Source organism: Coccinella septempunctata, chromosome 2 (genome assembly GCF_907165205.1).
Source record: "Coccinella septempunctata chromosome 2, icCocSept1.1, whole genome shotgun sequence".
Taxonomy (NCBI): Eukaryota; Metazoa; Arthropoda; class Insecta; order Coleoptera; family Coccinellidae; genus Coccinella; species Coccinella septempunctata.
Window position 1 is genome coordinate 263,162 of NC_058190.1, and position 22,866 is coordinate 286,027.

General features: G+C 34.2%; 6 protein-coding genes across 8 annotated transcripts; 1 reads left to right on the top strand and 5 right to left on the bottom strand.

Annotated features, from left to right (window-relative positions):
* Nucleotides 1–1,926: 1,926 nt before the first annotated feature.
* On the bottom strand, nt 1,927–3,802 carry LOC123308778 (zinc finger Y-chromosomal protein-like). The gene is made up of 2 exons (XM_044891609.1): nt 3,683–3,802; nt 1,927–3,500 (listed from the first exon to the last, which is right to left on the bottom strand). The coding sequence occupies exons 1-2, from the start codon at nt 3,739–3,741 to the stop codon at nt 2,162–2,164; spliced, it is 1,398 nt and encodes a 465-aa protein (XP_044747544.1). The 5' UTR covers nt 3,742–3,802; the 3' UTR covers nt 1,927–2,161.
* A 1,555-nt stretch (nt 3,803–5,357) lies between these two features.
* Nucleotides 5,358–7,350, bottom strand: LOC123308690 (zinc finger Y-chromosomal protein-like). Its single transcript, XM_044891459.1, has 3 exons — nt 7,235–7,350; nt 5,703–7,146; nt 5,358–5,606 (listed from the first exon to the last, which is right to left on the bottom strand). The coding sequence occupies exons 1-2, from the start codon at nt 7,291–7,293 to the stop codon at nt 5,796–5,798; spliced, it is 1,410 nt and encodes a 469-aa protein (XP_044747394.1). The 5' UTR covers nt 7,294–7,350; the 3' UTR covers nt 5,358–5,606; nt 5,703–5,795.
* Nucleotides 7,351–8,643: 1,293 nt separating this feature from the next.
* Nucleotides 8,644–10,129, bottom strand: LOC123308782 (zinc finger Y-chromosomal protein-like). 2 transcript variants are annotated; one of them, XM_044891615.1, is made up of 2 exons: nt 10,024–10,129; nt 8,644–9,936 (listed from the first exon to the last, which is right to left on the bottom strand). In XM_044891615.1, the coding sequence occupies exons 1-2, from the start codon at nt 10,065–10,067 to the stop codon at nt 8,787–8,789; spliced, it is 1,194 nt and encodes a 397-aa protein (XP_044747550.1). In that variant the 5' UTR covers nt 10,068–10,129; the 3' UTR covers nt 8,644–8,786. The 2 variants fall into 2 exon arrangements, with proteins under 2 accessions (XP_044747550.1, XP_044747549.1); XM_044891614.1 differs by having other exon boundaries at nt 8,644–9,948.
* A 704-nt stretch (nt 10,130–10,833) lies between these two features.
* Nucleotides 10,834–13,089, bottom strand: LOC123308762 (zinc finger Y-chromosomal protein-like). Its single transcript, XM_044891583.1, has 2 exons — nt 12,639–13,089; nt 10,834–12,573 (listed from the first exon to the last, which is right to left on the bottom strand). The coding sequence occupies exons 1-2, from the start codon at nt 12,695–12,697 to the stop codon at nt 10,941–10,943; spliced, it is 1,692 nt and encodes a 563-aa protein (XP_044747518.1). The 5' UTR covers nt 12,698–13,089; the 3' UTR covers nt 10,834–10,940.
* A 2,127-nt stretch (nt 13,090–15,216) lies between these two features.
* LOC123308781 (RE1-silencing transcription factor B-like) lies at nt 15,217–17,181 on the bottom strand. Its single transcript, XM_044891613.1, has 2 exons — nt 17,043–17,181; nt 15,217–16,962 (listed from the first exon to the last, which is right to left on the bottom strand). The coding sequence occupies exons 1-2, from the start codon at nt 17,090–17,092 to the stop codon at nt 15,702–15,704; spliced, it is 1,311 nt and encodes a 436-aa protein (XP_044747548.1). The 5' UTR covers nt 17,093–17,181; the 3' UTR covers nt 15,217–15,701.
* Nucleotides 17,182–17,274: 93 nt separating this feature from the next.
* LOC123308768 (zinc finger protein 64-like) lies at nt 17,275–19,555 on the top strand. Of its 2 annotated transcripts, none has more exons than XM_044891594.1 (2): nt 17,275–17,417; nt 17,539–19,555. In XM_044891594.1, the coding sequence occupies exons 1-2, from the start codon at nt 17,359–17,361 to the stop codon at nt 19,097–19,099; spliced, it is 1,620 nt and encodes a 539-aa protein (XP_044747529.1). In that variant the 5' UTR covers nt 17,275–17,358; the 3' UTR covers nt 19,100–19,555. The 2 variants fall into 2 exon arrangements, with proteins under 2 accessions (XP_044747529.1, XP_044747530.1); XM_044891595.1 differs by having other exon boundaries at nt 17,348–17,477.
* Nucleotides 19,556–22,866: the final 3,311 nt, after the last annotated feature.

Here is a 22,866-nt window from a genome sequence, read left to right on the forward strand (position 1 = left end):
GCGAATCCAAAAATCTAAACGCCGCCTAGCGGCCAAATCACAAACCTAGAAAGTGAGTAATAACTTGTGTTTTACTTCTTTGGGTTAGATATTTTCATAACATATTCGGTTACCAGTGGACTATATTCACAAAACTTTTTGGATGTCTGACTAGAAAAATAGGTATTAAAATAATTTAGTGAGTATTTATATCAGTGTCATTCAGTTGAGAAACTATTTACCAATTTTCACTATAATTTTAGGTTAGGAGATATCTTTGTTCTAGATGAATTTTCTAGTGTTGGACGATTAAGAAAGGCAATGCGAATTTTCATTTCCATGATTTCAATAGTGCCGAGAAACCTGAGCAGAAGAAAGTATATGAGATTAAATTTCTGACATACCTGAAGTTGTACATGCATTACTGGACTTGCAATCTTCAAGGGATGATACGTTGGGAACATTTTAAATGAAAAGTAGTGATTTGACTTGGAATTTTGCAAGCAGTTGAGAGTGATCAATAATTAAACCGTTCCACAAGAATTTCAAATTTCGTTAATGAAATTACAACCGTAGAATTAATTTTCAGGCGGTCTTGTTGAGTTGGTTGTAATTACTGGAAAATAATTTCTGTGTTGGCATTTTGAACTGCATAATATGTTTTCATCCAAATAAATTATCTCAAATATTTACATTCATTTATTTCCACAAATTACATAATTCATGTGAGTGTGATGATAGAATGAAATCTTCTGGATATAAGTTCTTGTAAAATCTTCCATCAAACGACACCAACATGTTCAGGAAAGTTCTGGAGGAACCCGAGCACAATCAATAATCCCATAATTATTCACTACCTTTACAAATATCTCTATAATCGAATAAAATCTACGATAACATTGCTTTCACAATAGAGTTTTCACGATGATTACTCATTTTCCGCCATGTTTGTTGACAAGTCGCAGCGCCCTCATCGGTAGTTGGATTCGCCTATATAACACATTTGACAATGAGATGGCGCTGAAAACGTACTGTCAATAAAGAAAAACTGTTTATAACTGAGGGGCGCGAAATTCGAATTCTATTCCTTCTATCACTTTGTTGAAACCAGAAAACAAACATTCTGAGGGACAAAACAAAAGTATGGCTTTGTTTTGTTAGTGTTCATCTGAACAGTTTTTGGTATCAATTGATATCGATGAAATACGCGTGGGTGTGCTATGTTTTTATTCGCAATTCATAAAAAATTTACAAAAATTTGAAATTATGGACAACGAATAGAGGTTTGATTAGGACACAAAATTATATGATGATCATATAACGTCAAAGGTGTTATTTCTGTGCAATACCTTGTTTTCAATTAATAAACTCAGTTCAATTTGTACAATTCATATCGGAAGATAGCTGAGCCATCTTATATCTTATAAAATTTCATATGTATCTGCAAATGGCCCTCGGAATTAATATTTTAATCTTAGAAACACATTCGAAACACAGATGGCGCTCATATCACTTAAAAGTCGCTTCGTTTCCCATTTTTTACTCTATACTTTTTGGGAAGAAATTCCATATTTGTTGATAAAAACATTTAATAATGGTGAAATACTGTAGCGTGCATGGGTCTAAGGGTGGTTCAGAACGGAAAAAAGACTTCAAAATAATGTGCGTCCGTTATCCGTACACGGAATACCAAAGTTATGTTACCCCCTGACACTGACCTCTGCTGAAATTCCAACACATATGCTAGATTGATACCTGAAAATGTATTTTTGACATTCGAAACGATTAATGGTACAAATATTTTAAAAGTAGATTCTTGACGACGAAAGAAACACTTATTCTATGAAAGACCACTCTCATTTTACATTCACATGAAGGAAATCAAATTTTCTCTTTGAAAAGGGATGCAGTGGAGAAATTACCTATATTTGAATAAAAAGATTTCAATTGCTTCCATAATTAACCTGATTTATTTGTAGAATAGTTACATAAATAATAATTGTTACTGATGGTGCGTTTATGCAGAGTTACTAAGAACCTAAGAAGGGACAAATGGCATTAGATTGGTCGCTTTCTTAGGTAGTAGTTCTTAGTAGCTCTGTATAAACTCGCCATTACTATTTAAAAAACAGATATTACATGATTTTGAAGATACTTTTCAAACACACTTGTGTTCCTAAATTTACAAATGAATGGATTTTATGTGTTTTTCTAGGGCTCGTTTGCTACACGCAGCATACTCGCATAAGTGACAGCTGTGTTTCTTAACTTTCAAATGAACGGATTTCATATGTCGTTGAATGAGACATTTCTCACTGGCAACATATTCGCATAGATGACACTTGTGATCCTTAATTTTCAAATGAACGGATTTTATGTGTTTTTCAAGGGCTTGTTTGCTACACGCAGCATATTCGCATAAGTGACAGCTGTGTTCTTTAATTTTAGAATGAACAAATTTTTCATGTCTTTGGATGAAACTTTTCTCACTGGCACTATATTCACATAGCCGACACTTGTGATCCTTGATCTTCAAATGAACAGACTTTACATGTAGTTGAATGCTACGTTTCTCACTGGCAGTATATTCGCACAAGTGACATTTGTGGTTTTTGATATTCAGATGAACAGAGTCGACATGTTTTTGAAGTGCATTTCTTCTACTTGTAGAATACTCACATAGATGACACCTGTGATCCTTAATTTTCAAATGAACAGATTTCACGTGTCGTTGGACGATACGTTTCTCTCTGGCAGAATATTCACATAAGTGACATTTGTGGTTTTTGATATTCAGATGAACAGAGTCAACATGCTCTCGAAGTACATTTTTTCTACTTGCAGAATAATCGCATAGTTTACACTTGTGTTCCTTAATTTTTAAATGGACCGATTTTATGTGCATTTCAAGGTTACTTTTGTCACTCGAAGCGTATTCACAAAAGTGACATTTGTGTTTCTTGATATCCAAATGGACACCCTCGATATGATTCTGTAAGTAAACTCTTCTACTCGCAATATACTCACATAGATGACACTTATATTCCTTGATTTTCAAATGAACAGATTTTATATGCATATCCAGATCACTTTTTTTAATTGAAGAATATTCACATAAGTTACAGTTGTTTTTATTGATATTTAAATGGGCCAAGTCGACATGCTGTTCAAGATGATGTTTTCTACTTGTAACATACTCACATAAGTCACACTTATAATTCGAATGAACCGATTGAATATGTAACGCAAAGTCTTTTTCATCATTGGTTTCAAAATCACACAAAGGACACATGTGATTCTTGATATTCAAAGGAAGAGATTTATTATCCGCCGGATATAATACTCGATGAATTTCTTTGGTAAAAGAGGCAGGTGAATGATTTGCATCGCCTTCTATAACTACAGAATTTGGGTTACTATTTTCATTTTTAACTAAATATTTCTCTCTATCATGAACTTCTTCCTCATCTATAAACTGTTCGAAAATGTCCAAGATTTCTGATTTTGCTTCTAACTTCACTCTGAAAGAAATCAGACTTTTAGAGTTAATTGAACCAAACATTAAGCTTTGATTGAACAGAAGTAGGACTACTTGATTGAATTAATCCTAAGCAAAATGAATTCAAACGAATGGAAGACACAGAACACGAATATGAAAAGTTATGAATGCATCATGAATATAAATATGAAAACATATACTCACCCATAACAGGTACTTTGTACCTCTTCCTCAATATTAATACAACCTTCAACAATATCCATTTTTAATTAATTATTTTTTCATTCCAGAATGCAGAAAAATGCCCTTCCGCCACAGGTTTTTCTGTAATCTGTGGGTTTTTTCTTTGATAACAGCACAGAACAAGAGCATGGTTACATCAAAGAGTTGGTTTGGTTACATTACAGAACACTAATATACATTGAACTCTATGGGAACCCATAGAGTTCAATGCTAATATACCTTTCTTTTTCTTCTTTTTTTCAGCCCTCAGAAAAGACATAATGTTTTTTATTGATCTGAGGCTCAGCCTCTGTAGTTTTGGTTCGCTTTTACGATGGTTCCAGAACGGTTCAAAACAGTCGCACATTTACTTATTCAACGTGCAAATATTCATCAGATAGCGTCTAAGTTAGCTTCAAGAGTTGGGTTCTTTGAATTTTTGGAATTTTTATGGTATCTTATAGCGTTTTCTATTGGTAAAACTAGTGCAGTGCGAGTGCATATTTTGATGTCACTAGAATTATTCCAAAGGATATGAAGCTAGTTCTTTCAATGGAATTCACTGTAATAGAATATTCCATTAGTGAAACTAGTGGTCATTGAGTGCATATTATAAAAATAGAGCATATATTTAAAGATATCCTAATTCATATTTGAGGTTCTGTGATCCAGTGCAGCACTAGTTTTATATTTGTAGGAGTCAAAGACTCACCCTGTACTCTTCTGAATAAGAATATCTAACCAATAAAACTATATGGTTCAGAAGTGAATATTCTTGAAGAATTTTATTGGTATAACATAATATATGGTTTATAACGGTTCTCAGCTGAGTATTGGAAACAGAATCTACTCTAATAAGTGATCAACCTAGCGATCGCAGCGACTCCTATTTTCCCCGTTTTTGGAGACATATTTCTAGTACGGCGATCGTTCTCCCTCTTCCTAATCTCCATACACTGTAGCTTGTACCGTAGTGGTTTAGAAATAAGTGTTTCAGTTTTTTTTTTTGGAAGAATAAGTGCAATATCCGGAGGTTAAGTCGAACTATCAAGAGGTAAAACAACACTCCGCATTACTATCTTGGAACATCAGCCTCCAGGCTTATCCATCCTCTGCTACATTTTGAGTTCTACCACTACAGAATATCCTTAGTAGGATACCCTGCTGGTGTGGATACCCGGTGGTGGCTAACCTTCCTTAATTTTTCCTAACTTTCCAGTGTACACCCCTGCTGTTATTCCGATACCCTGCTGGTGTGGATACCCGGGGGGTGTGGTATCTAGGGGTGAACCCTACCTAAAATACATAAACCAACGCTGGCAGTCAGACCCATCGATGCCCCTAACTCCAAATTATCCACATATCCACTGTAACGTTATTTATATTGCACCCAGCACAGACTAGATTTCTTGGAATATGTGTCAAATTCGTGGTCAACAGAACTTATTTTCCAATTCCTGAAACAGTTCTTCAAAAACATTGATAGGGCTTTCCTCTCACCATTATAATAAAGAAATACGTACTTTCGATAGGTTTCAAGACTAAAAATCTATAAAATAAAATTATAGCAAAAAAACAAGAAAACACGCTTCAAAATCAAATCGAATTAAAAAGTAGAAAATAATTTTTGATAGAAAAAATCAATAATAACTGAAAGTACAAATATCAATTACGATTTATTGATTTACACAGGAAACCAAATGAAAATTGAGTTATTAAAAGACTAATTAAAATTATAGTAAGAAAGCATAGGGTGCAATAAACTAAATTTTCTTCATCTCTCTTGTCTTCTACATACTTTTTTTACTACAATTTCACTATATTCTGTTAATAACACAATTTTATTTGCTCTTTTAGAGTTCACTGTACAGAACACATACATGTTAAAATTACAGTTGGTGGATGATGAAACGGCAGCAGATGTTGATAGTAGAAGATGTTTTATTGTACTGTTTTAGATATATATATTATTATATACAAATATAGATCAGCACTGTGGTTGTGAAAATAGCAGACTGGTAACAAGTTTCCTAAAATAATTGAAATTACATTAAATTATGTATTCCTTTTTCATTTGTTGCATAATCATATAGTTTCACTCAATTTTCAAATGCATAGATTTCACATGTGCTTCAAGTACTCTTTTGTCACTGGCAGCATATTCGCATAGGTCACACTTGAGTACCTTAATTTTCATATGAACAGATTTAATATGTCGTCGGATCAGAAAGTTACTACTAGCAGTATGTTCACATAAATGACACTTGTGTGGTTTAATCCTCAAATGAACAGATTTGATGTGTGTATCTAGCGAACTTTTACGAGCCGTAGCATATTCGCATAAGTGACACTTGTGTTCCTTGATACTCGAATGAACAGAGTCGACATGCTGTTGAAGATTATCTTTTTTATTCGTTTCGTAATCACATAGTTGGCACTTGTGCTCTTTAATTTTCAAATGTACCGATTTCACATGTACTTTTAGTAATTTTTTCACGCTGGCAGCATATTCACATAAGTCACACTTGTGTTCCTTAGTTCTCAAATGAACAGATTTGATGTGTTCATCAAGATTATATTTACTAACCGTAGCAAAATCGCATAAGTGGCATGTGTGTTCCTTGATATTTGAATGAACAGAGTGGATATGCTTTTTAAGGTTGTGTTTTCTATTAGTCCTATACTCACATAGTTGGCACTTGTGTGCCTTAATTTTCAAATGTACAGATTCTACATGATGTTCGATCATATGCTTCTCGCTGGCAGCATATTCACATAAATGACACTCGTATTTTCTTAAATTTACATGAATACGGCTGATGTGCTTTTTAAGGTTGTTTTTCTTATTTGTAACATAGTCACACAAGTCACACTTGTGATTCAAATGGATCGATTTTACATTTTTTTGAGGCTTTTCTTTTTCAAAAGAGGCACACTTGATGTTCAAAAGAAGAGATTCATTGCCTGCTCGACCTAATACTCCGGGAATTTCTTCAGTTAAAGAGGCAGGTGAATCATTTGCATAAACTTGAATTACTATGGCTTTTGAGTTACTGTCTTCATTCTTAGTTTTATATTCTTCTTTGTCATGAACTACTTTTTCCTCTATAAACTGTTCAAAAATGTCTTCTATTTCTAATTTAGCATGCTGTTTCTTGTCATCTTTAGGACTTGCGGTATGATCATAATGATACTTTCCTTCAAGTGCAAGATAATCATTTTGACATTTAGGAAATTCACACTGCTCCAAGAGAACTAATTCAGATTTAATACTCGGTAGATCTAATACTTTAGGGATTTCTTCGTTATATGCGGCAGGTGATTGATTTGCATCGACTTCCATTTCTAAGGAATTTGAGCTAATGTCCTCATTCTTGATTATATATTCTTCTCTTCCATGAACCCCATTTTCATCTATGAATTGTTCAGAAACTTCTAGTTTCACCCTGAAAGGAATACTATTTTTTTGGTGAATTTAAATGTAAGGAAAAAATGAAAATAACGTAAGTTAATCATGCAAATATGAATACTCACTCTTCGTGGACAATATGCACCTCTTCTTTAGTATGAATACTGAGTTCTCCCATATCCATTTTTCCTCCTAAAACGACTACAAACGTTTGTCTATGACTACAAAGATATTAATAATCAGAGACAACTCTCTGTTAATAATGTAATATATCATAAAGTAAGTCATGGGTTTGTTCTGTGGTAATCAGAGAGGTTGTCTCTGGTGGTAATATATTTTATTATGATCAAAGATTATAGATTATAATCTTTGATTATGATGAGAGAGATTAACCACAGAGACAAGACTTTCCCTTTCTCTATGGTTAACCAATCTAACAGAAAAACCATAGAAAATAAAATACCAGAAACGAAGGAATCTGTAAGTAGGATGTCTAGTCAATTTTGTTTTACGTTTTTCGGGGATAAGGAAACAGTTTCGTTCTTCACACCCTAGATATCGCTGTTCAGAATTTGACAGCTTATTGTTAATTGATATTTGAAAATAATTCAAATACTTTCGTACGACTTAACGAATGCGTTGTATTTACAAGCGATTTATTGGTGGGTGAGAATGTTTTGGTTTAGAGACTTAGAGAGTGCAGAATTTCATTTCTTTAACCCGGCGTCAGGTTACTGTGTGGATAATTAACTACAGCTTTTTCAAAATTCGTTGTTGGAAATTTTGGCAAAACCAAATCTCAGATGAACAATCGTTAAGAATATAATATAAAAAAATAAATCAGAATATAATAATATAAATTATATAATATGATATAAAAAAGCGGTATCGTGTTTTGTCACTTTCGGACCATTCTATGAAGTCAAAAATAATTATAGTGATTACGCCAAAGTTCGCCTAGTCCAAAATTTCTAAGAGTTATCGACTGATCGAGCACTAGTGACTCACCTTATGTATTTATTTCATTTCGTAAACTAAGCAATGATTTGAGATGACCTACATAAACTTAATAATACTTTCGAAGTGTTGTAACTAGATGAACTCTCATAATTTTTGATGGAGAAAACAAAAAAAGAGTTGCAAAGGTGTGTTGCCCTGTATGATGAACACTGAGTGCTTTGAATGTTCGCTTGAAATCTAAAATAACAAGATAACAAATCAAAACATAACCTGCTAAAAGGCATCTTTCTTGGAGTTCCTCTTGGTTTGCACAGTGGGTTTCTTGAAAAAGAATAATGTCTGCACTGCAATCTTCCTTTTTCTAGAACAGGTCTGTTCTTCCAAGTGATGATTCAATTGTTCTTCAGATGTTTGAGGAACGCTAAAGGACCTTTAATTTGGGGAATTATCTTCCATAGATGTACAGACATTGAAAAATTAATAATAATGTAACAATTTGCATGGTGTCAGTTGCAGTAAACAAGTTGACATCCATTTTGAATGAAAACAAAGGTCGTTTTATTTCAGAGAGAGAGAGAGAGAAAATAACTTTATTGAATGATATTCAAAGGGCTAACAACCGTTTTATTTCATTCCTTGTATATTTACATAAGTTACAATTGCATTCTAGAATAGTGGAACCAACATATTTTGTATTCATCAAAGACAGTTAGCATGTTATTTTTCATCCTTAATTGTTGAATGAACAGATTTTACATGTGATGCAAGTCGTGATTTCTTAATAGTAGCATAATCACACAAGTGACATTTGTGATCCTTAATTCCCAAATGAAAAAATTTCATATGTTTCATAAGGTCCCATTTGGTACTGGCAGCAAATTCGCAGATGTCGCACTTGTGATCTTTAATTCTCAAATGAACAGATTTTATATGTTTTTCAAGGTCCCATTTGGCTTTCGGAGCATATTCGCACAAGTGGCACTTATTTTTCAAATGAACGGATTTTACATGTCTTTCAAGGTCCCTTTTATTATTTACAGCATATTCACACAAGAGACACTCCGTTTCATTAATTTTCAAATGAACAGAGTTCACATGTGATTCAAGTCTTGCTTTCGTAATTGTAGCAAATTCACACAAGTCACATTTGTGATCCTTAATTCTCAAATGGAAAATTTTCATATGATTCCTAAGGTTATATTTGGAAGCCCCAGCATATTCACACAAATCGCACTTGTGATCTTTGATTTTCAAATGAATAGATTTTATATGTCTTTTAAGGACCCCTTTGGTACTACCAGCATATTCACACAAGTGGCACTTGTAATCCTTAATTCTCAAATGAACCGAGTCGATATGTCGTTGGAGGGCAGTTTTATTATTTGTAACATATTCACATAGATGACACTTGTTTTCTTTGATTTTCACATGAACTTTCTCGATATGTTGTTCCAAGACATATTTTTCATTCTCAGCATATTGTTTATCGTGATCTTCCAGACTGGAAGCGTTATTACATTGTATGCCAGTTTCAAGATAATTTTCTTCACTTGGAAGACGACTGTTATCACATTCATACTGCTTCAAGTGAATCGTTTCAGAGTAATTCATCAGAGGATCTAATACTTGAGGCTTTTCTTCTTTAAAAGAGTCACACTTGATATTCAAAGGAAGAGATTCATTGCCCACCAGATCTAATACTCCAGGTATTTCTTTCTTAAAAGAGGCAGGTGAATGATTTGCATCGACTTCCATAACTAAGGAATTTGAGTTATTTTCTTCATTCTTAATTATATATTTTCTATCATGATCTCCATTTTCATCCATAAATTGTTCAAAAACTGCTAACTTCTCTTCTAACTTCACACTGAAAGAAATACTATTTTTTGAGAAAATTTAAATGTACACATACAAAAAATAATGAAAGTTACTCATTATGGATATGAAAACTCACTCGTGGATAATATGCACCTCTTCTTTTATATCACCCATATCCATTTTTTTTCCTAAAACCTTTTAAAAATAAATATATAATTATCCTCTTTGTAAATTTAATAACATTAATAACTTGTCTCTGTTTAATAATAAAAACAGGCCCACCATAGACTTTCTCATAAACCAAAGATTTATCATTTGTCATAAACCTAAATCTGTGTTTATGTCACAGAGTAGAGCCGTACGAAAGAGTAACAACTTGTTACTCTGGCCACTAAAAACGATTCTCCAAAAAAGGGGGAAAATAGGAGTCGCTGCGATCGCTAGGTGAATCAAGGTAGGAATTTTGCAGTGAAACGAACTGCCCCTAATAATGTTATAAAATAAAAAAAAATTGTTACATCTATTTAGTGCTTCTAAAATTTTTTTATATCTCGGAGAGGAAGTATTTCTCGACATATGTTTATACGACAAACAAACAAAATGTGATTAAAATTTGTTAGTTGAGATCTGGACCACGCTGTATTTTTTTTCTTTCGTAAATATTGTTTTATAAAAAACCTCCCATATTTTGTTCGATTTTTTTCGAAAAAAATTACCGTATTCATAGCTTACTAGGAGGAAAAGTTTTCGTTTTTAGTAGACTAAGCCGTATTATCATCTCTTGTTGCTGAGATTCTAAAAATGAATGTTAAAATGGAAAAAAACTATTTTTATTTTACCCCCCCTTTAGAAAAATTCTACTGGCGCACATGTGAGTAATTGTGTAAATAACATAGAGGTAGTGTATGTTAATAGTGTAAAGAAATTAGTTTAAAGAACTTAAGACTGAGACAAAAATAGTTTATTTGTAGTATAGACACATAACTGACTATTGTTACTAGCTATTTAGATTTTTTACATAATTTTGATAGTTACATAGTCGCACATAAGACACTAGTGTTCATTAATTTTCAAATGAATAGTGTCAACATGCTTTTCAAGTACCCTTTTTCTATTTGTAGAATACTCACATAGATGGCATTTGTATTTGTTAATTTTTAAATGAACAGATCTAATGTGTACTTTTAGGTCTTTTCTTCGACCTGTAGCATATGCGCATAAGTCACACTTGTGTGCCTTTATCTTCAAATGAACAGTTTTAATATGTTCGTCAAGGGAAGATTTCTTATTTCCGGCATATTCGCATAAGTCACATTTGTGCTCCTTGATATTCAAATGAACAGAATCGACGTGACTTCGCAACCTATCTTTCGCACTTGTTACAAAATCACATAATTCACACTTGTGTTTCTTGATATTCAAATGGACCACGTTGATATGCCTTCGAAGTACATTTTTATTCGTTGTATCAAAATCGCATAGGTGACACTTGTGTTCCTTTATTTTCAAATGAACAGAATTTACATGTGCTTCAACGTGGTGTTTTTCGTGAGCAGCATAATCACATAAGTGACATTTGTGCTCCTTGATTTTTAAATGAACCGTGTTGATATGCCTTCGAAGGTCATATTTTATATTTGTTACATGCTCACACAAATGACACTTGTGTTCCATAATTTTTAAATGTACCGATTTTATGTGTATTTTCAGCTCCTTATTTGCACCTGTAGCATATTCACATAAGTGACACTTGTATCTCTTGTTATCTAAATGAACCGCTTTGATATGCTTCTTAAGGTACTCTTTTCTACTTGTAACAAACTCACATAGATCACACTTGAGTTCCAAACGAGAAGATTCTTTCACATGAACTGACCCTATATGTATACCAAGGCGACTTTTAACACTAGTAGCGTAATCACATATATGACACTTATGTTCCTTAATGTTTAAATGAATAGATTTTACATGTCTGTCGAGGGAACTTTTCTTATTTGTAGCATATTCACATGAGTGACACTTATGTTCCTTGATGTTTGAATGAATAGAGTCGACATGATTTTTAAGGTCACCTTTTCTACTTCCAGCATAATCACATAAGTTACATTTGTGCTTTTTTATATTTAAATGAACACCGTCGACATGCTTTCGAAGGTTTCCTTTACTACTCGTAACATAATCACAGATGTGACACGAGTGCTCTTTTATATTCAAATGAACAAGGTTGAAATGCTTTTTCAGTTGACTTTTATACCTTGCAGCATATCCACACAAGTTACATTCATTTTTCTCCATATTTAAATGGACAGAATCAATGTGATTTTCAAGGGCATCTTTTTTATTCGTAACGTAATCACATGAGGCACACTTGTGATTCTCAATTTTCAAATGAGAAGATCTTGCATGTATTGTACGGCTCTCTTCATTATTTGTCTCAAAATCATCCACTTGAGTTGTACACTTCTCCACCTGAGGGGATTCCGAGTATTTCAGTGTCTCTAACATTTGAGATGATTCATTTGTAATAGAGGCAGTTGATGATTGATTTGTAACAATTTTTGTATCTGATAAACATGAGTCACTTTCTTCATTCTTGATTATATATTCTTCTCTACCATGAATTCCTTTTTCATCTATAAATTGTTCAAAAACGTCTACAATCCCGGAATTTCCTTCTAACTTCACACTGAAACAAATCGGATATTTGGAAAATAGAATAAAATTGAAGGTTATGGGAACATGAATACTCACCCATCATGAGCAATATGTACTGCCTCTTCTTCAATAGAATGTTCCATTTTTCTTCTCATTCAGAAGCAGAGAAGAATGATGTTTATGAGAAATTTATTAAGAAATTGTCCAAATCACGAATTACCTATGCCAAATCTACTACTATCTGGAAGTCGTACAATACAATCCATATGGTGTAAGCAGATATATTACATGTGTTATAATCTTTGAGTGTTATTCAGTTTAACTTGCCAGGGTGTCAAATTACCATTTGACAAGGGGGAGTGCTGTTTAGTACACGAATAATTCTTCACACAAATCAAATGATTCGAGGAGTTACGAATGATTTTAGCAAAGATTTTATAGTCTAGAATAAATATGATGGTTATAAATTGTGTAGAAAACTAGGCAGATTAACAGCAGCGACTGTTAACAGCAAAATTTGTTACTCAGAACCATAGGGCATAGAATCTTTGCAGCCATAGACAAAGGAACCACAGATCCTCTTTGACAGAACCGGTTCTTCCCACAGAACACTATCTCTTCTTCCTCTATCTACACACAGAAAAGAAGAGTAGAGAGAAAGAGAACGATCGCCGTACTAATTCGCGAATCCAATAACCGTTGAGGGCGCTGCGAAATGTAAACAAACTTTGACGTACTCTTTTCGAGATTTGTACGGCCTAACAGAGATTTTCTAGTAAATCAAGACATTTATCGGAAGTGAATTGATTGATTTAGTTTCGTAAAGAAAGATCAACATTCTTTGGAAATACTTCATTTGAAAGGGATGAATTGTGGAATAAAATCGAGCGATGATATTGGTAATCCACTGTACCTAGACACAAATTCCTATTATTTCACAGATTCTTTCTTGAAGTAAACCTAGGTAATAATGTTGACGAAGCATATACTGAGTTTGTGAAAGAGGTAGAAACTAAACATCTTGATAAGTAGAGCATTTATGTGGAAGTTTTAAAGTTTCTATTTAAAATAATTTCATTTTCTTACTTTCTGAGTGCAAGTGCCCGTACAGAAACCATAGGTAAGACGACACTCCGTTTTTTTAATATTGTTGGAACTTCAGCTCCCATTTCCACCCTTCCTATACCACAGTTCGAGCTCCACTCCTACTTCAGCCTCCCTTCATCCCTTACTCCCCGGTTTAAGTTCCACTCCTACTGCTGAAACACCCCGCTGGCGTGGATACTCAGGGGGTGCAGAACGCATTTTGGAGTGGCAAAAACTTCCTTCATCCCATACTCCCAACGTCCACCTCTACTGCTATCAAAGCACCCCGCTGGCGTGGATACTCAGGGGGTGCAGAACGCACTTTGGAGTGGCTAAACTTCTCTCGTCCATTACTTCCCAACGTTCAGTCCTACTGTTAGTAAAGCACTCCGCTGGCGGGGATTCTCAGTTGGTGCAGAACGCACTTTGGAGTGGCTAGCCTTCCTTGCTCCCTTACCTTACCTTACGTTCACCTCTACGGTTAGTAAAGCATCCCGCTGGCGTGGATACTCAGGGAGTGCAGAACGCACATGGAGGTGAGCCGTCGTAGGTCTGTGCCGTCTTATTCTTAATTTAATCGTAGAGATTGGAAACGTGCGTAATTGCAGCAGTTTTGAATGCTGATTAATATATTCAGAATTCGAATACTTCTTTTCAAACACTTTTCTCGGTTATATTGATACAGGGTGATTCAAAACTCGAGGCGAAAAATTAAGGGACATATAGAGACTGATAATCTTGATTAAACGAAAAAAAAATGTTTGGCCAATGAGGCCTCTTTTTCGAGTTTTTGGACATTAATGTTTCTGTATGCAACCAATTAAATTTCATAAATTACAGTAAGCCTAGAAATAAATTAGATGAATGTCCCTGGTGACAGAACACTTATTGTTTGCCAATTTAAAAATTGCTTTGCTGGTTTAGTCCTTCTGTTTAACATGCAGTTTTCTAACGAAGAATATGCAGATTTTATTTTTGTGTACGGTGTTTGTTATGGCAACTCATTAAAAGTTTGTCGGGAGTAGGTACAACATGGGATTTCCTTATAGACAACAACCATCTCGCCGGGTGTTTTCTGACGACGCTTATCAAAGGTGCTATGCCCAGCGAGATCACCTGATTTGAATCCTTTGGATTATTTTGTATGGGGACATTTGAAACAACAAGTTTACGTAGAGAAAATTAATGATAAAGAACAATTAATGGAACGAATTATTAATGGAGTCGAATCCACTCAAAACATGCAATTAGTGTACAAATCCCATATTCTGCATTGCCAAGCATATATCGATGCTAATGGTTGCATTTTTGAACATTTGATTTAATTTTTTTGTATTTTTATGAAAAACCTGACTTTTGAAAACACCTTACATACTTATGTAGATTACAAAAAAAACACAATTATTACATACTTTTTTATGTGTACCTCGCCTTCAGCAACTACAGTGACGTGCTTACTGCGTAGGTACTTTTCGAGGAAAAATGCCAATGCTTTCTTTCAAAATTAAATTAATTTCTTATTCAAGATAGAACAAAAAGTCTTTGTGCTTTTCTTTAGGATGCATCATTTGTAAGTAAAAAATTGAAATAATAAAAAAACTCGAAAATGAATTTTATTACATCAAATTAACAATATTATTACTGCATATAATACAGGCAACAATATTAAAAGTGAAGAACTGTCTTGATTCTAAGGGCTGGTATATTCATCCTCTCTATATAGTGTTCGTTGCCATTTTGTTTGTTGAATTTAATCAACAAATCAATCATTCATTAATCATTTCATCTAATTAATGAAGATATACCGATGAGTCCATGATTCTGAATGATTAGGGACTGTCTAATAGGCTTAACGATTGCTGAATTCACCGACCCTTGGTTGTATTATCCAAATAAATAAAACCATCCAGGTACATCTGAATAAATCTATTTAACCGGAAGTGCTTTGTTCGTAACCAACAGAGTTTCAGACTTTTTAGCTTCTTAATCTCACAGAACACTAATTTTCCGTTTACATGAAGGAACCCAAATTTTCAGTTGAGGAATTCACTCGGAAAAATATTTATACCATAGTCACTTGCTAGAATGAACTGATTTTAGATGATTTTGCAGGTACACATTTCTACTTGTTACAAAGCCACACATATGACACTCGTGTTCTCTAATGTTAAAATGAACAGATTTCACGTGATTTTTCAGGGAATATTTTCTACTTGCACCATATCCACATAGATGACACTTGTGATTCTTAACTTTCATATGAACAGATTTAACATGTCTGTCTAGTTTATGTTTTTCACTTGCTGCATATTCACATAGATGACACCTATGATCCTTAATTTTCAAATGAACACATTTTACATGTGTTGTAAGGCTTTTCTTGTCGTTCGTAACATACTCACATAGATGACACTTGTTGTCTTTGATTTTCAAATGAACCATTTTGATATGTTTTTTGATGACATATTTGGCATGCGCTGCATATTCGCAAAGGTGACACTTGTGTTCCTTGATTTTCAGATGAACGGATTTTATGTGTTTATTGAGTTTTGATTTTTCACTTGCAGCAACATCACATAAATGACACTCATATTTTCTTAAATTTAGATGAATATGCTCGACGTGCTTTTGTAGGGCCCATCTTCTACTTGTAACAAACTCACACAGATGACACTTGTGATTCTTGATATTCGAACGTTTGTATTTTACATTTTTTTTATTGTGATCTTTCGAACTGGAAGCATTATTACACTGTATGCCAGTTTCAAGGTAATCTTCTTCACTTGGAGGACGACTGTTATCACAACCATACTGCTCCAAGTGAGTTACTTCAGAATCATTCATCAGAGGATCTAATACTTGAGGCTTTTCTTCTTTGAAAGAGACCAACATGTAATTCTCGATATTCAAAGGAAGAGATTTATTGCCCTCTGGATCTATTACTCCAGGCATTTCTTTGCTAAAAGAAGCAGGTGACTGGTTTGCATAGACTTCTAAAACTGAGGAGTTAATATCTTTATTTTTAATTATGTCTTCTTTTTTATCATGAACTCCTGATTTAACTTGCTGTTTCTTGTCATCTTTAGAACTGAAAGTATGATCATATTGTATACTTTTATCAAGATACTCTTCTTCTCCTGCAGGATAATCAACCAAATTTTCACACTGCTTCAAATGAACCGATTCAGATTTATTGCTTGGTGGATCTAATACTCTAAGCATTTCTTTGTTCAAAGAGGCATTTGTGTTACACTCTTCATTTTTAAATAAATATTCTTCTCTATCATGAACTCCTTCATCGTCTATAAATTGTTCAAAAACTTCTAATTTCACACTGAAATATTATTTTTTTGAGTAAATTCAAATGTATGGAAAAAATTAAGAAAGTTGATATTCATAAATATAAATACTCACTCATCATGCACTCCTTCTTCGATATCAATAATACGTTCACTTATATCCATTTTTCTTCCTTAATTAGACCAAATTAAACGATTAATTAGGTTGTCTATGCTATTAATATGTATCACAGACCTAACTATCACAGAAACTTGATTCTTCAATCAACGGTCTATGATAATATGTGTTTGATTTTCTGTGGTCCATAGATTATTGTCTGTGGTCTCTATGTCTGTGGTATATGCGTTGCTTTTCTTTGATTCTGCGTTTATGAATAAATGAATGAAAAACAAAGATATGTAATATCCATATATCCGTTCTTTGATGAAAAATGGATAGTGGCGATCGTTATGTTAAAATTGAAAAAGGGGCACATATCACCTGTGACAAGTCAGTATATTACCTCTTCTTCATATTTACGTTTGTGATGCTTTTTTCACCTTTTACTTGGTACTTAGTTCAATCAAATTACTCATGGATGCAATTGACTTGAAACTCTTATTTCTTTCAGAGTGGAGTTAGAAGAAAAATCAGGAATCGTTGACATTTTCGAACAATTTATAGGCGAAGAAATAGTTCAAGATAGAGAAGGATATATGATCAAGAATGAAAAAATTGGCCAAATTTGTTTAGGTATAGAAGCCTCTTCAACAGAAAAAATTCGTGACACATTAGATCCACTTATAATTAACTCTGAACCAGCTCACTCGGAGGCCTATGCATGTAGTAAAAGTCGCTTGGGTTATAATCCTGCAAGTGAAAAAAATTGTCTGGAATCATGCATACAATATGATACAGCTTCCAGTTTGGAAGATATCAAGAAAGAATGTGTAGAATCTCTTCAATTGAATATCACGAATCAGAAGTGTCATTTGTGTGATTTTGAGACAACTTATGAAAAAAACCTTGCCTTACATCTGAAATCTGTTCATCCAAAAATTAGGAATCATGAGTGTCAGTTATGTGATCTTGTTACAAGTAGAAAAGACACCCTTCAAAGGCATATCGACCTTGTCCATTCAAACAAATGTCACTTATGTGGATATACTGCAAAAGGGAAGAATGAACTTGATGCACATCTAAGATCTGTTCATACAAATATCAAGAAACATAAGTGTTCCTCATGTGATTATGCTGCGACTCGAAAAAAACACCTTGAAGTTCATGTGAAATCTGTTCATTTAAGAATTAAGGAACACAAGTGTCATCTATGCGAGTATGAGACATGTGAAAAAAAAGTGCTTCAAAAGCATATTGATACTGTCCATTTGAATATCAAGAAACATGATTGTTCCTTATGTGATTACTCTGCTAGTCAAAAACTGCACCTCGAAGTTCATGTGAAATCTGTTCATTTGAATATCAAGGATCATAAATGTTCCTTATGTGAATACGTTGCGGGTCAGAAAACAAACCTTGAAGTTCATGTGAAAACTGTTCATTTTAACATCAAGGAACATAAATGTTCCCTATGTGAATACGCTGCGAGTCGGAAACATCAACTGGATGTTCATATGAAATCTGTTCATTTAAAAATTAAGGAACACAAGTGTCATCAATGTGATTATGCGACAAATGAAACAAATATGCTACAAAGGCATATCGATGCCGTCCATTTAAATATCAAGAAATACAATTGTCACATGTGTGAATACGCTGCGGGTAAAAAAGATAACCTCGATGCACACATAAAATTCGTTCATTTAAAAATTAAGAAACACAAGTGTCATATGTGTGAATATGCTGCGAGTTTCAAAACAACCTTAAACAATCATATAAAATCTGTTCATTTGAAAATTAAAGATTACAAATGTCACCTATGCGATTATGATACAAGTGTTAAGTCTCAACTTCAATGGCACATCAACTGTGTTCATTTGAATTTGAAGAAACACAAATGTCCTCTATGTGATTATGCAGCCAATGAGAAACGTATCATCCAACGACATGTAAAGTCTGTTCATTTGAAAACCAAGGATTACAAGTGTCAGCTGTGTGAATATGTTACAAGTACAGATGTAAATCTTCGAAATCATATAAAAAAGAAACACCACACAACTCAGGTCACGTAAATATCTAGCAGTAATTATAAAACGTGCTACAAATATACTAGGTAATTTACGAAGGTTGAGTTGGTCTAAATTGTATGAAAATCCATAAAGGCACTAAATAATTTTGTTTTTATGGTTGTAATTATAGCTATGATGAGCTGGATGTGTTATAAATGAATCTCACATAATTAAAGTCCTTGATGGACCAAAGAAAATGATAACAGGCTGAAGAATTCAATATGAGTTTGATAAAACTTTGGAAGTGATTTCATTTAAGCAATGGGCTGAGTTTTTTAAGTTATTAAATATTGAAATTAACTCTGAATGTTATCAATTTATATATCAACTATTTCCATTGAAATTATATGAATTTTTCGCGATTATTACAGATTATATTATAGAACATAATTTTGTAAGGGTCCCTGACCTTACATGAAGTGTTGGTAATATATTGTTTTGATGAATAAAATTTTTCTATTCCTTCAAAGATCGCATTTTCCTATATATCTATCTAGCATTGGTACCTTTACATGATCTTAACATGTGTAATGTCTTCCTAGTGAAAATAAGGTATGTAATTCCATTTTTGAGTTTATTTTCAAAAGTTATCGATATCTTTGACAACATGGGTTTCCACAAAAATAATTTGGTGTTGCCTTGCGATTAACATGTTTTATTTGTTCCAAATCTTAGAAAGCTACTGGTTTGGACGGAATTCATTCTGAGTTCATCAAGCATTCAGGAAAAAGGACTTTGTCTTGGTTGTTATCTTTTTATAATAACATTCTAAATTTTGGCAATTTTCAGGCCGAGTTCTGAAAGGCGAAAGTCATAGGAATTTTAAAACGCTCAAAGGAATCCTCTGATCTTAGAAGTTACCGACCCAATAGTTTATTGAGTGTTCCTTTCAAAATTTTAGAGAGGCTGATTCTTTTTAGGATTGAATCGACTCTAGAAGACGCTTTCCAAAATAGTCAGGGGGGTTTTAGGAGAAATAGATCAGGTTCTGAGCCTCACTACTTTCATTCAAGCAGATTTCAAAGATAATCTAAAAACAGAAGCAGCATTTGTGGATTTATCTGCAGCATATGTATGGAAGAATGGTTAGATTTCGAAACTCGAAGAAGTTCGTTCGAAAATAAGGCGGTCGAGGGAAAAGTTGGCCAGAGAGAAGATAAAAGTTTTGGCGGGAGATGTGCTGCACTATGATTAGTCGATATGATTTGGCATCTTGGGGACAATTAATGTATGCTCGTTGCTGATAGAGAGGACAAAAGGCACCCCACTCACAGTTGCTCAATATCACTCTGGTTTGCTTTATACAGATGATGTCACAATAATAGAGATGACAAACTGTGCGATAACTGCGGCGATATTACCTAGGATCACTTTGTTTTCAAGATGAAACGTTCGGCGCATCCGACGATAAAATTATCAATTATTATGATGTCCTGTCCGCAAGGCGTCGCTAGCAACTGGGACGAAAACGCCTGACAAATCCGAGTCAGGCAACCAAACATTCACGACCGGACATCAGCAGTAAAATCTGTTTGGTTTATTGTTCATCTATGGAGGGTAGACTACCCTCCATATGTTCATCATACGACTTCTATCTTCACATTTAAACTCGATTTTCATATCGTTATCATTCTTTATGTTTGTATATGATTGAATGATATACAAACTCCACACGCATCTGTTCAGGATGTTTTATACGGTGCGGACATCGTTTTTCAGACAGATAAAAACGGTGCGGAATGTTAACAATTACGAACGATGTCGGAATCCTGAATTGGAAACTTAAAATATTTCTCTTCAGAATTAATTCAAAATAAAATTACTTAAAAATGAAAACTAAAAGATTATTCTAAAATGTGGGTGCATTTTTGTAAGAAAAATACACTTTCATTACAATGCGTATTCAAGCAGTGTATGCATTACAAGGTTAGTTAGCAAAAATGGGTTCCAAAGGGAAGGGAAACAGGGAATTAACCTTCCTTCAATACGAGCTTCGCTGCAATAACCTCGCTGATAGAGAGGACAAAAAGCACTCCACTCACAGTTGCTCAATATCACTCTGGTTTGCTTTATACAGATGATGTCACAATAATAGAGATGACAAATTGTGCGATAACTGCGGCGATATTACCTAGGATCACTTTGTTTTCAAGATAAAACGTTCGGCGCATCCGACATTGACAGACGAAGAATTTGGTTTCCTGTCCGCAAGGCGTCGCTAGCAACTGGGACGAAAACGCCAGACAAACCTGAGTCGGGCAACCTAACATTCACGACCGGACATCAGTAGTAAAATCTGGTTTGTTTATTGTTCATTATACGACTTCGATCTGCACATTTAAACTCTATTTTCATATCGTTATTATTCTTTATGTTTGTATGTGATTGAATGATATACAAACTTTACACGCATCTGGAGTATGGAAAGGATGGTACGCTTACTAGAAAACATGCTGCCAGATAGAAGGTTTCGTGTTTTTGTTGATGATAATAGTTAGTAATTTCGAAACTTTAAATAACGGTCTTCCACAAAGATCAGTCTTAGCACCTCTTCTTTTCAATTTATATCTGTGTGATATCCCTCTACTACTTCTTCTGAGAAATTTATATACGCTGATCGATATTGCTTTCGTATTCCGTCATTCCGATTTTAGATGTATAGAGAATAAATAGTTGTTTATCTCGACTATACAAATACTAATCTAAAGGTTGATCGGGTATGTAGTCAACTATATAGTTTTTTAGCTCTTTATTGTATCAACCTTATTGGGTTGATACCCAAAGTATTTTTGTAACCATTTTTGTAACGTGCGTTTCTCGGAGAAGCCTTTAATCTCGAGCGCCAGCTATTCTTTTCAATAGGAAGAATAGCAAACCTACCAGAGTAGCTGCTAGCCGGAGACAGAGCTCGGTGTTGTCTAGGGTAGTAGCGACAACGAAGAAGTCAAAATCGAATTATGTAAAAGTTTATTCACACCTTCGGAAACTAGTTATATGTACAAGGGAGATATGTGAGATATGAGTGATTCTATAAGTGAAAATACATTCGGAAATCTTATCCGGTCACGAGCACTTTATGAAATTTATACCGGGTGTAGTGAAAAATTAACGGTTCAATAAAAATGCGCCAACCAGAACTGACGAATGCTAAGGACTTGCTATACGGTATCGGTATGTAGTTGTATTTCTCCGGAAATGAAACACAATAAGGGCGGATCTGTTCGAGACTTTTATTCGCTGCCCCAAGGGTTATAACACGCCATGACTGACAGCGAAGAAAATGTCTATTTTTAACGCAACTACGGGATTTCACTGACTACGTGCTGTATCTCTTATTCTCTGCCCCAAGGGTTATAGCACGCCATGACTGACAGAAAAGAAGAGATTTCGGATTTAACACTTATAACGCGGAGCGCGGACAGGGGGGTTGACGGAACTTTCCCTTCAGTACCCCAAGGGCTAGGGCGGACCTGTTCGAGACTTTTATTCGCTGCCCCAAGGGTTATAGCACGCCATGACTGACAGCGAAGAAAATGTCTATTTCGCGCAACAGGGTAAAGAACGATAAAATACAACAGAGAACGATACAGTACAGCAGTGTCAAAGTTAAAGAAGTATAACGGCGTGGGTCTAACAAAGAAACTGAACGGTACAGACGGGGACCTACCTCCTTTGTTTCAAGCACTCGAAACTCAAAGGATTTAAAAGAAAAAAACTAAAAAATTAACTCTAAGCACTGATGCAAATAACACAAAATGATTATCTTCAAC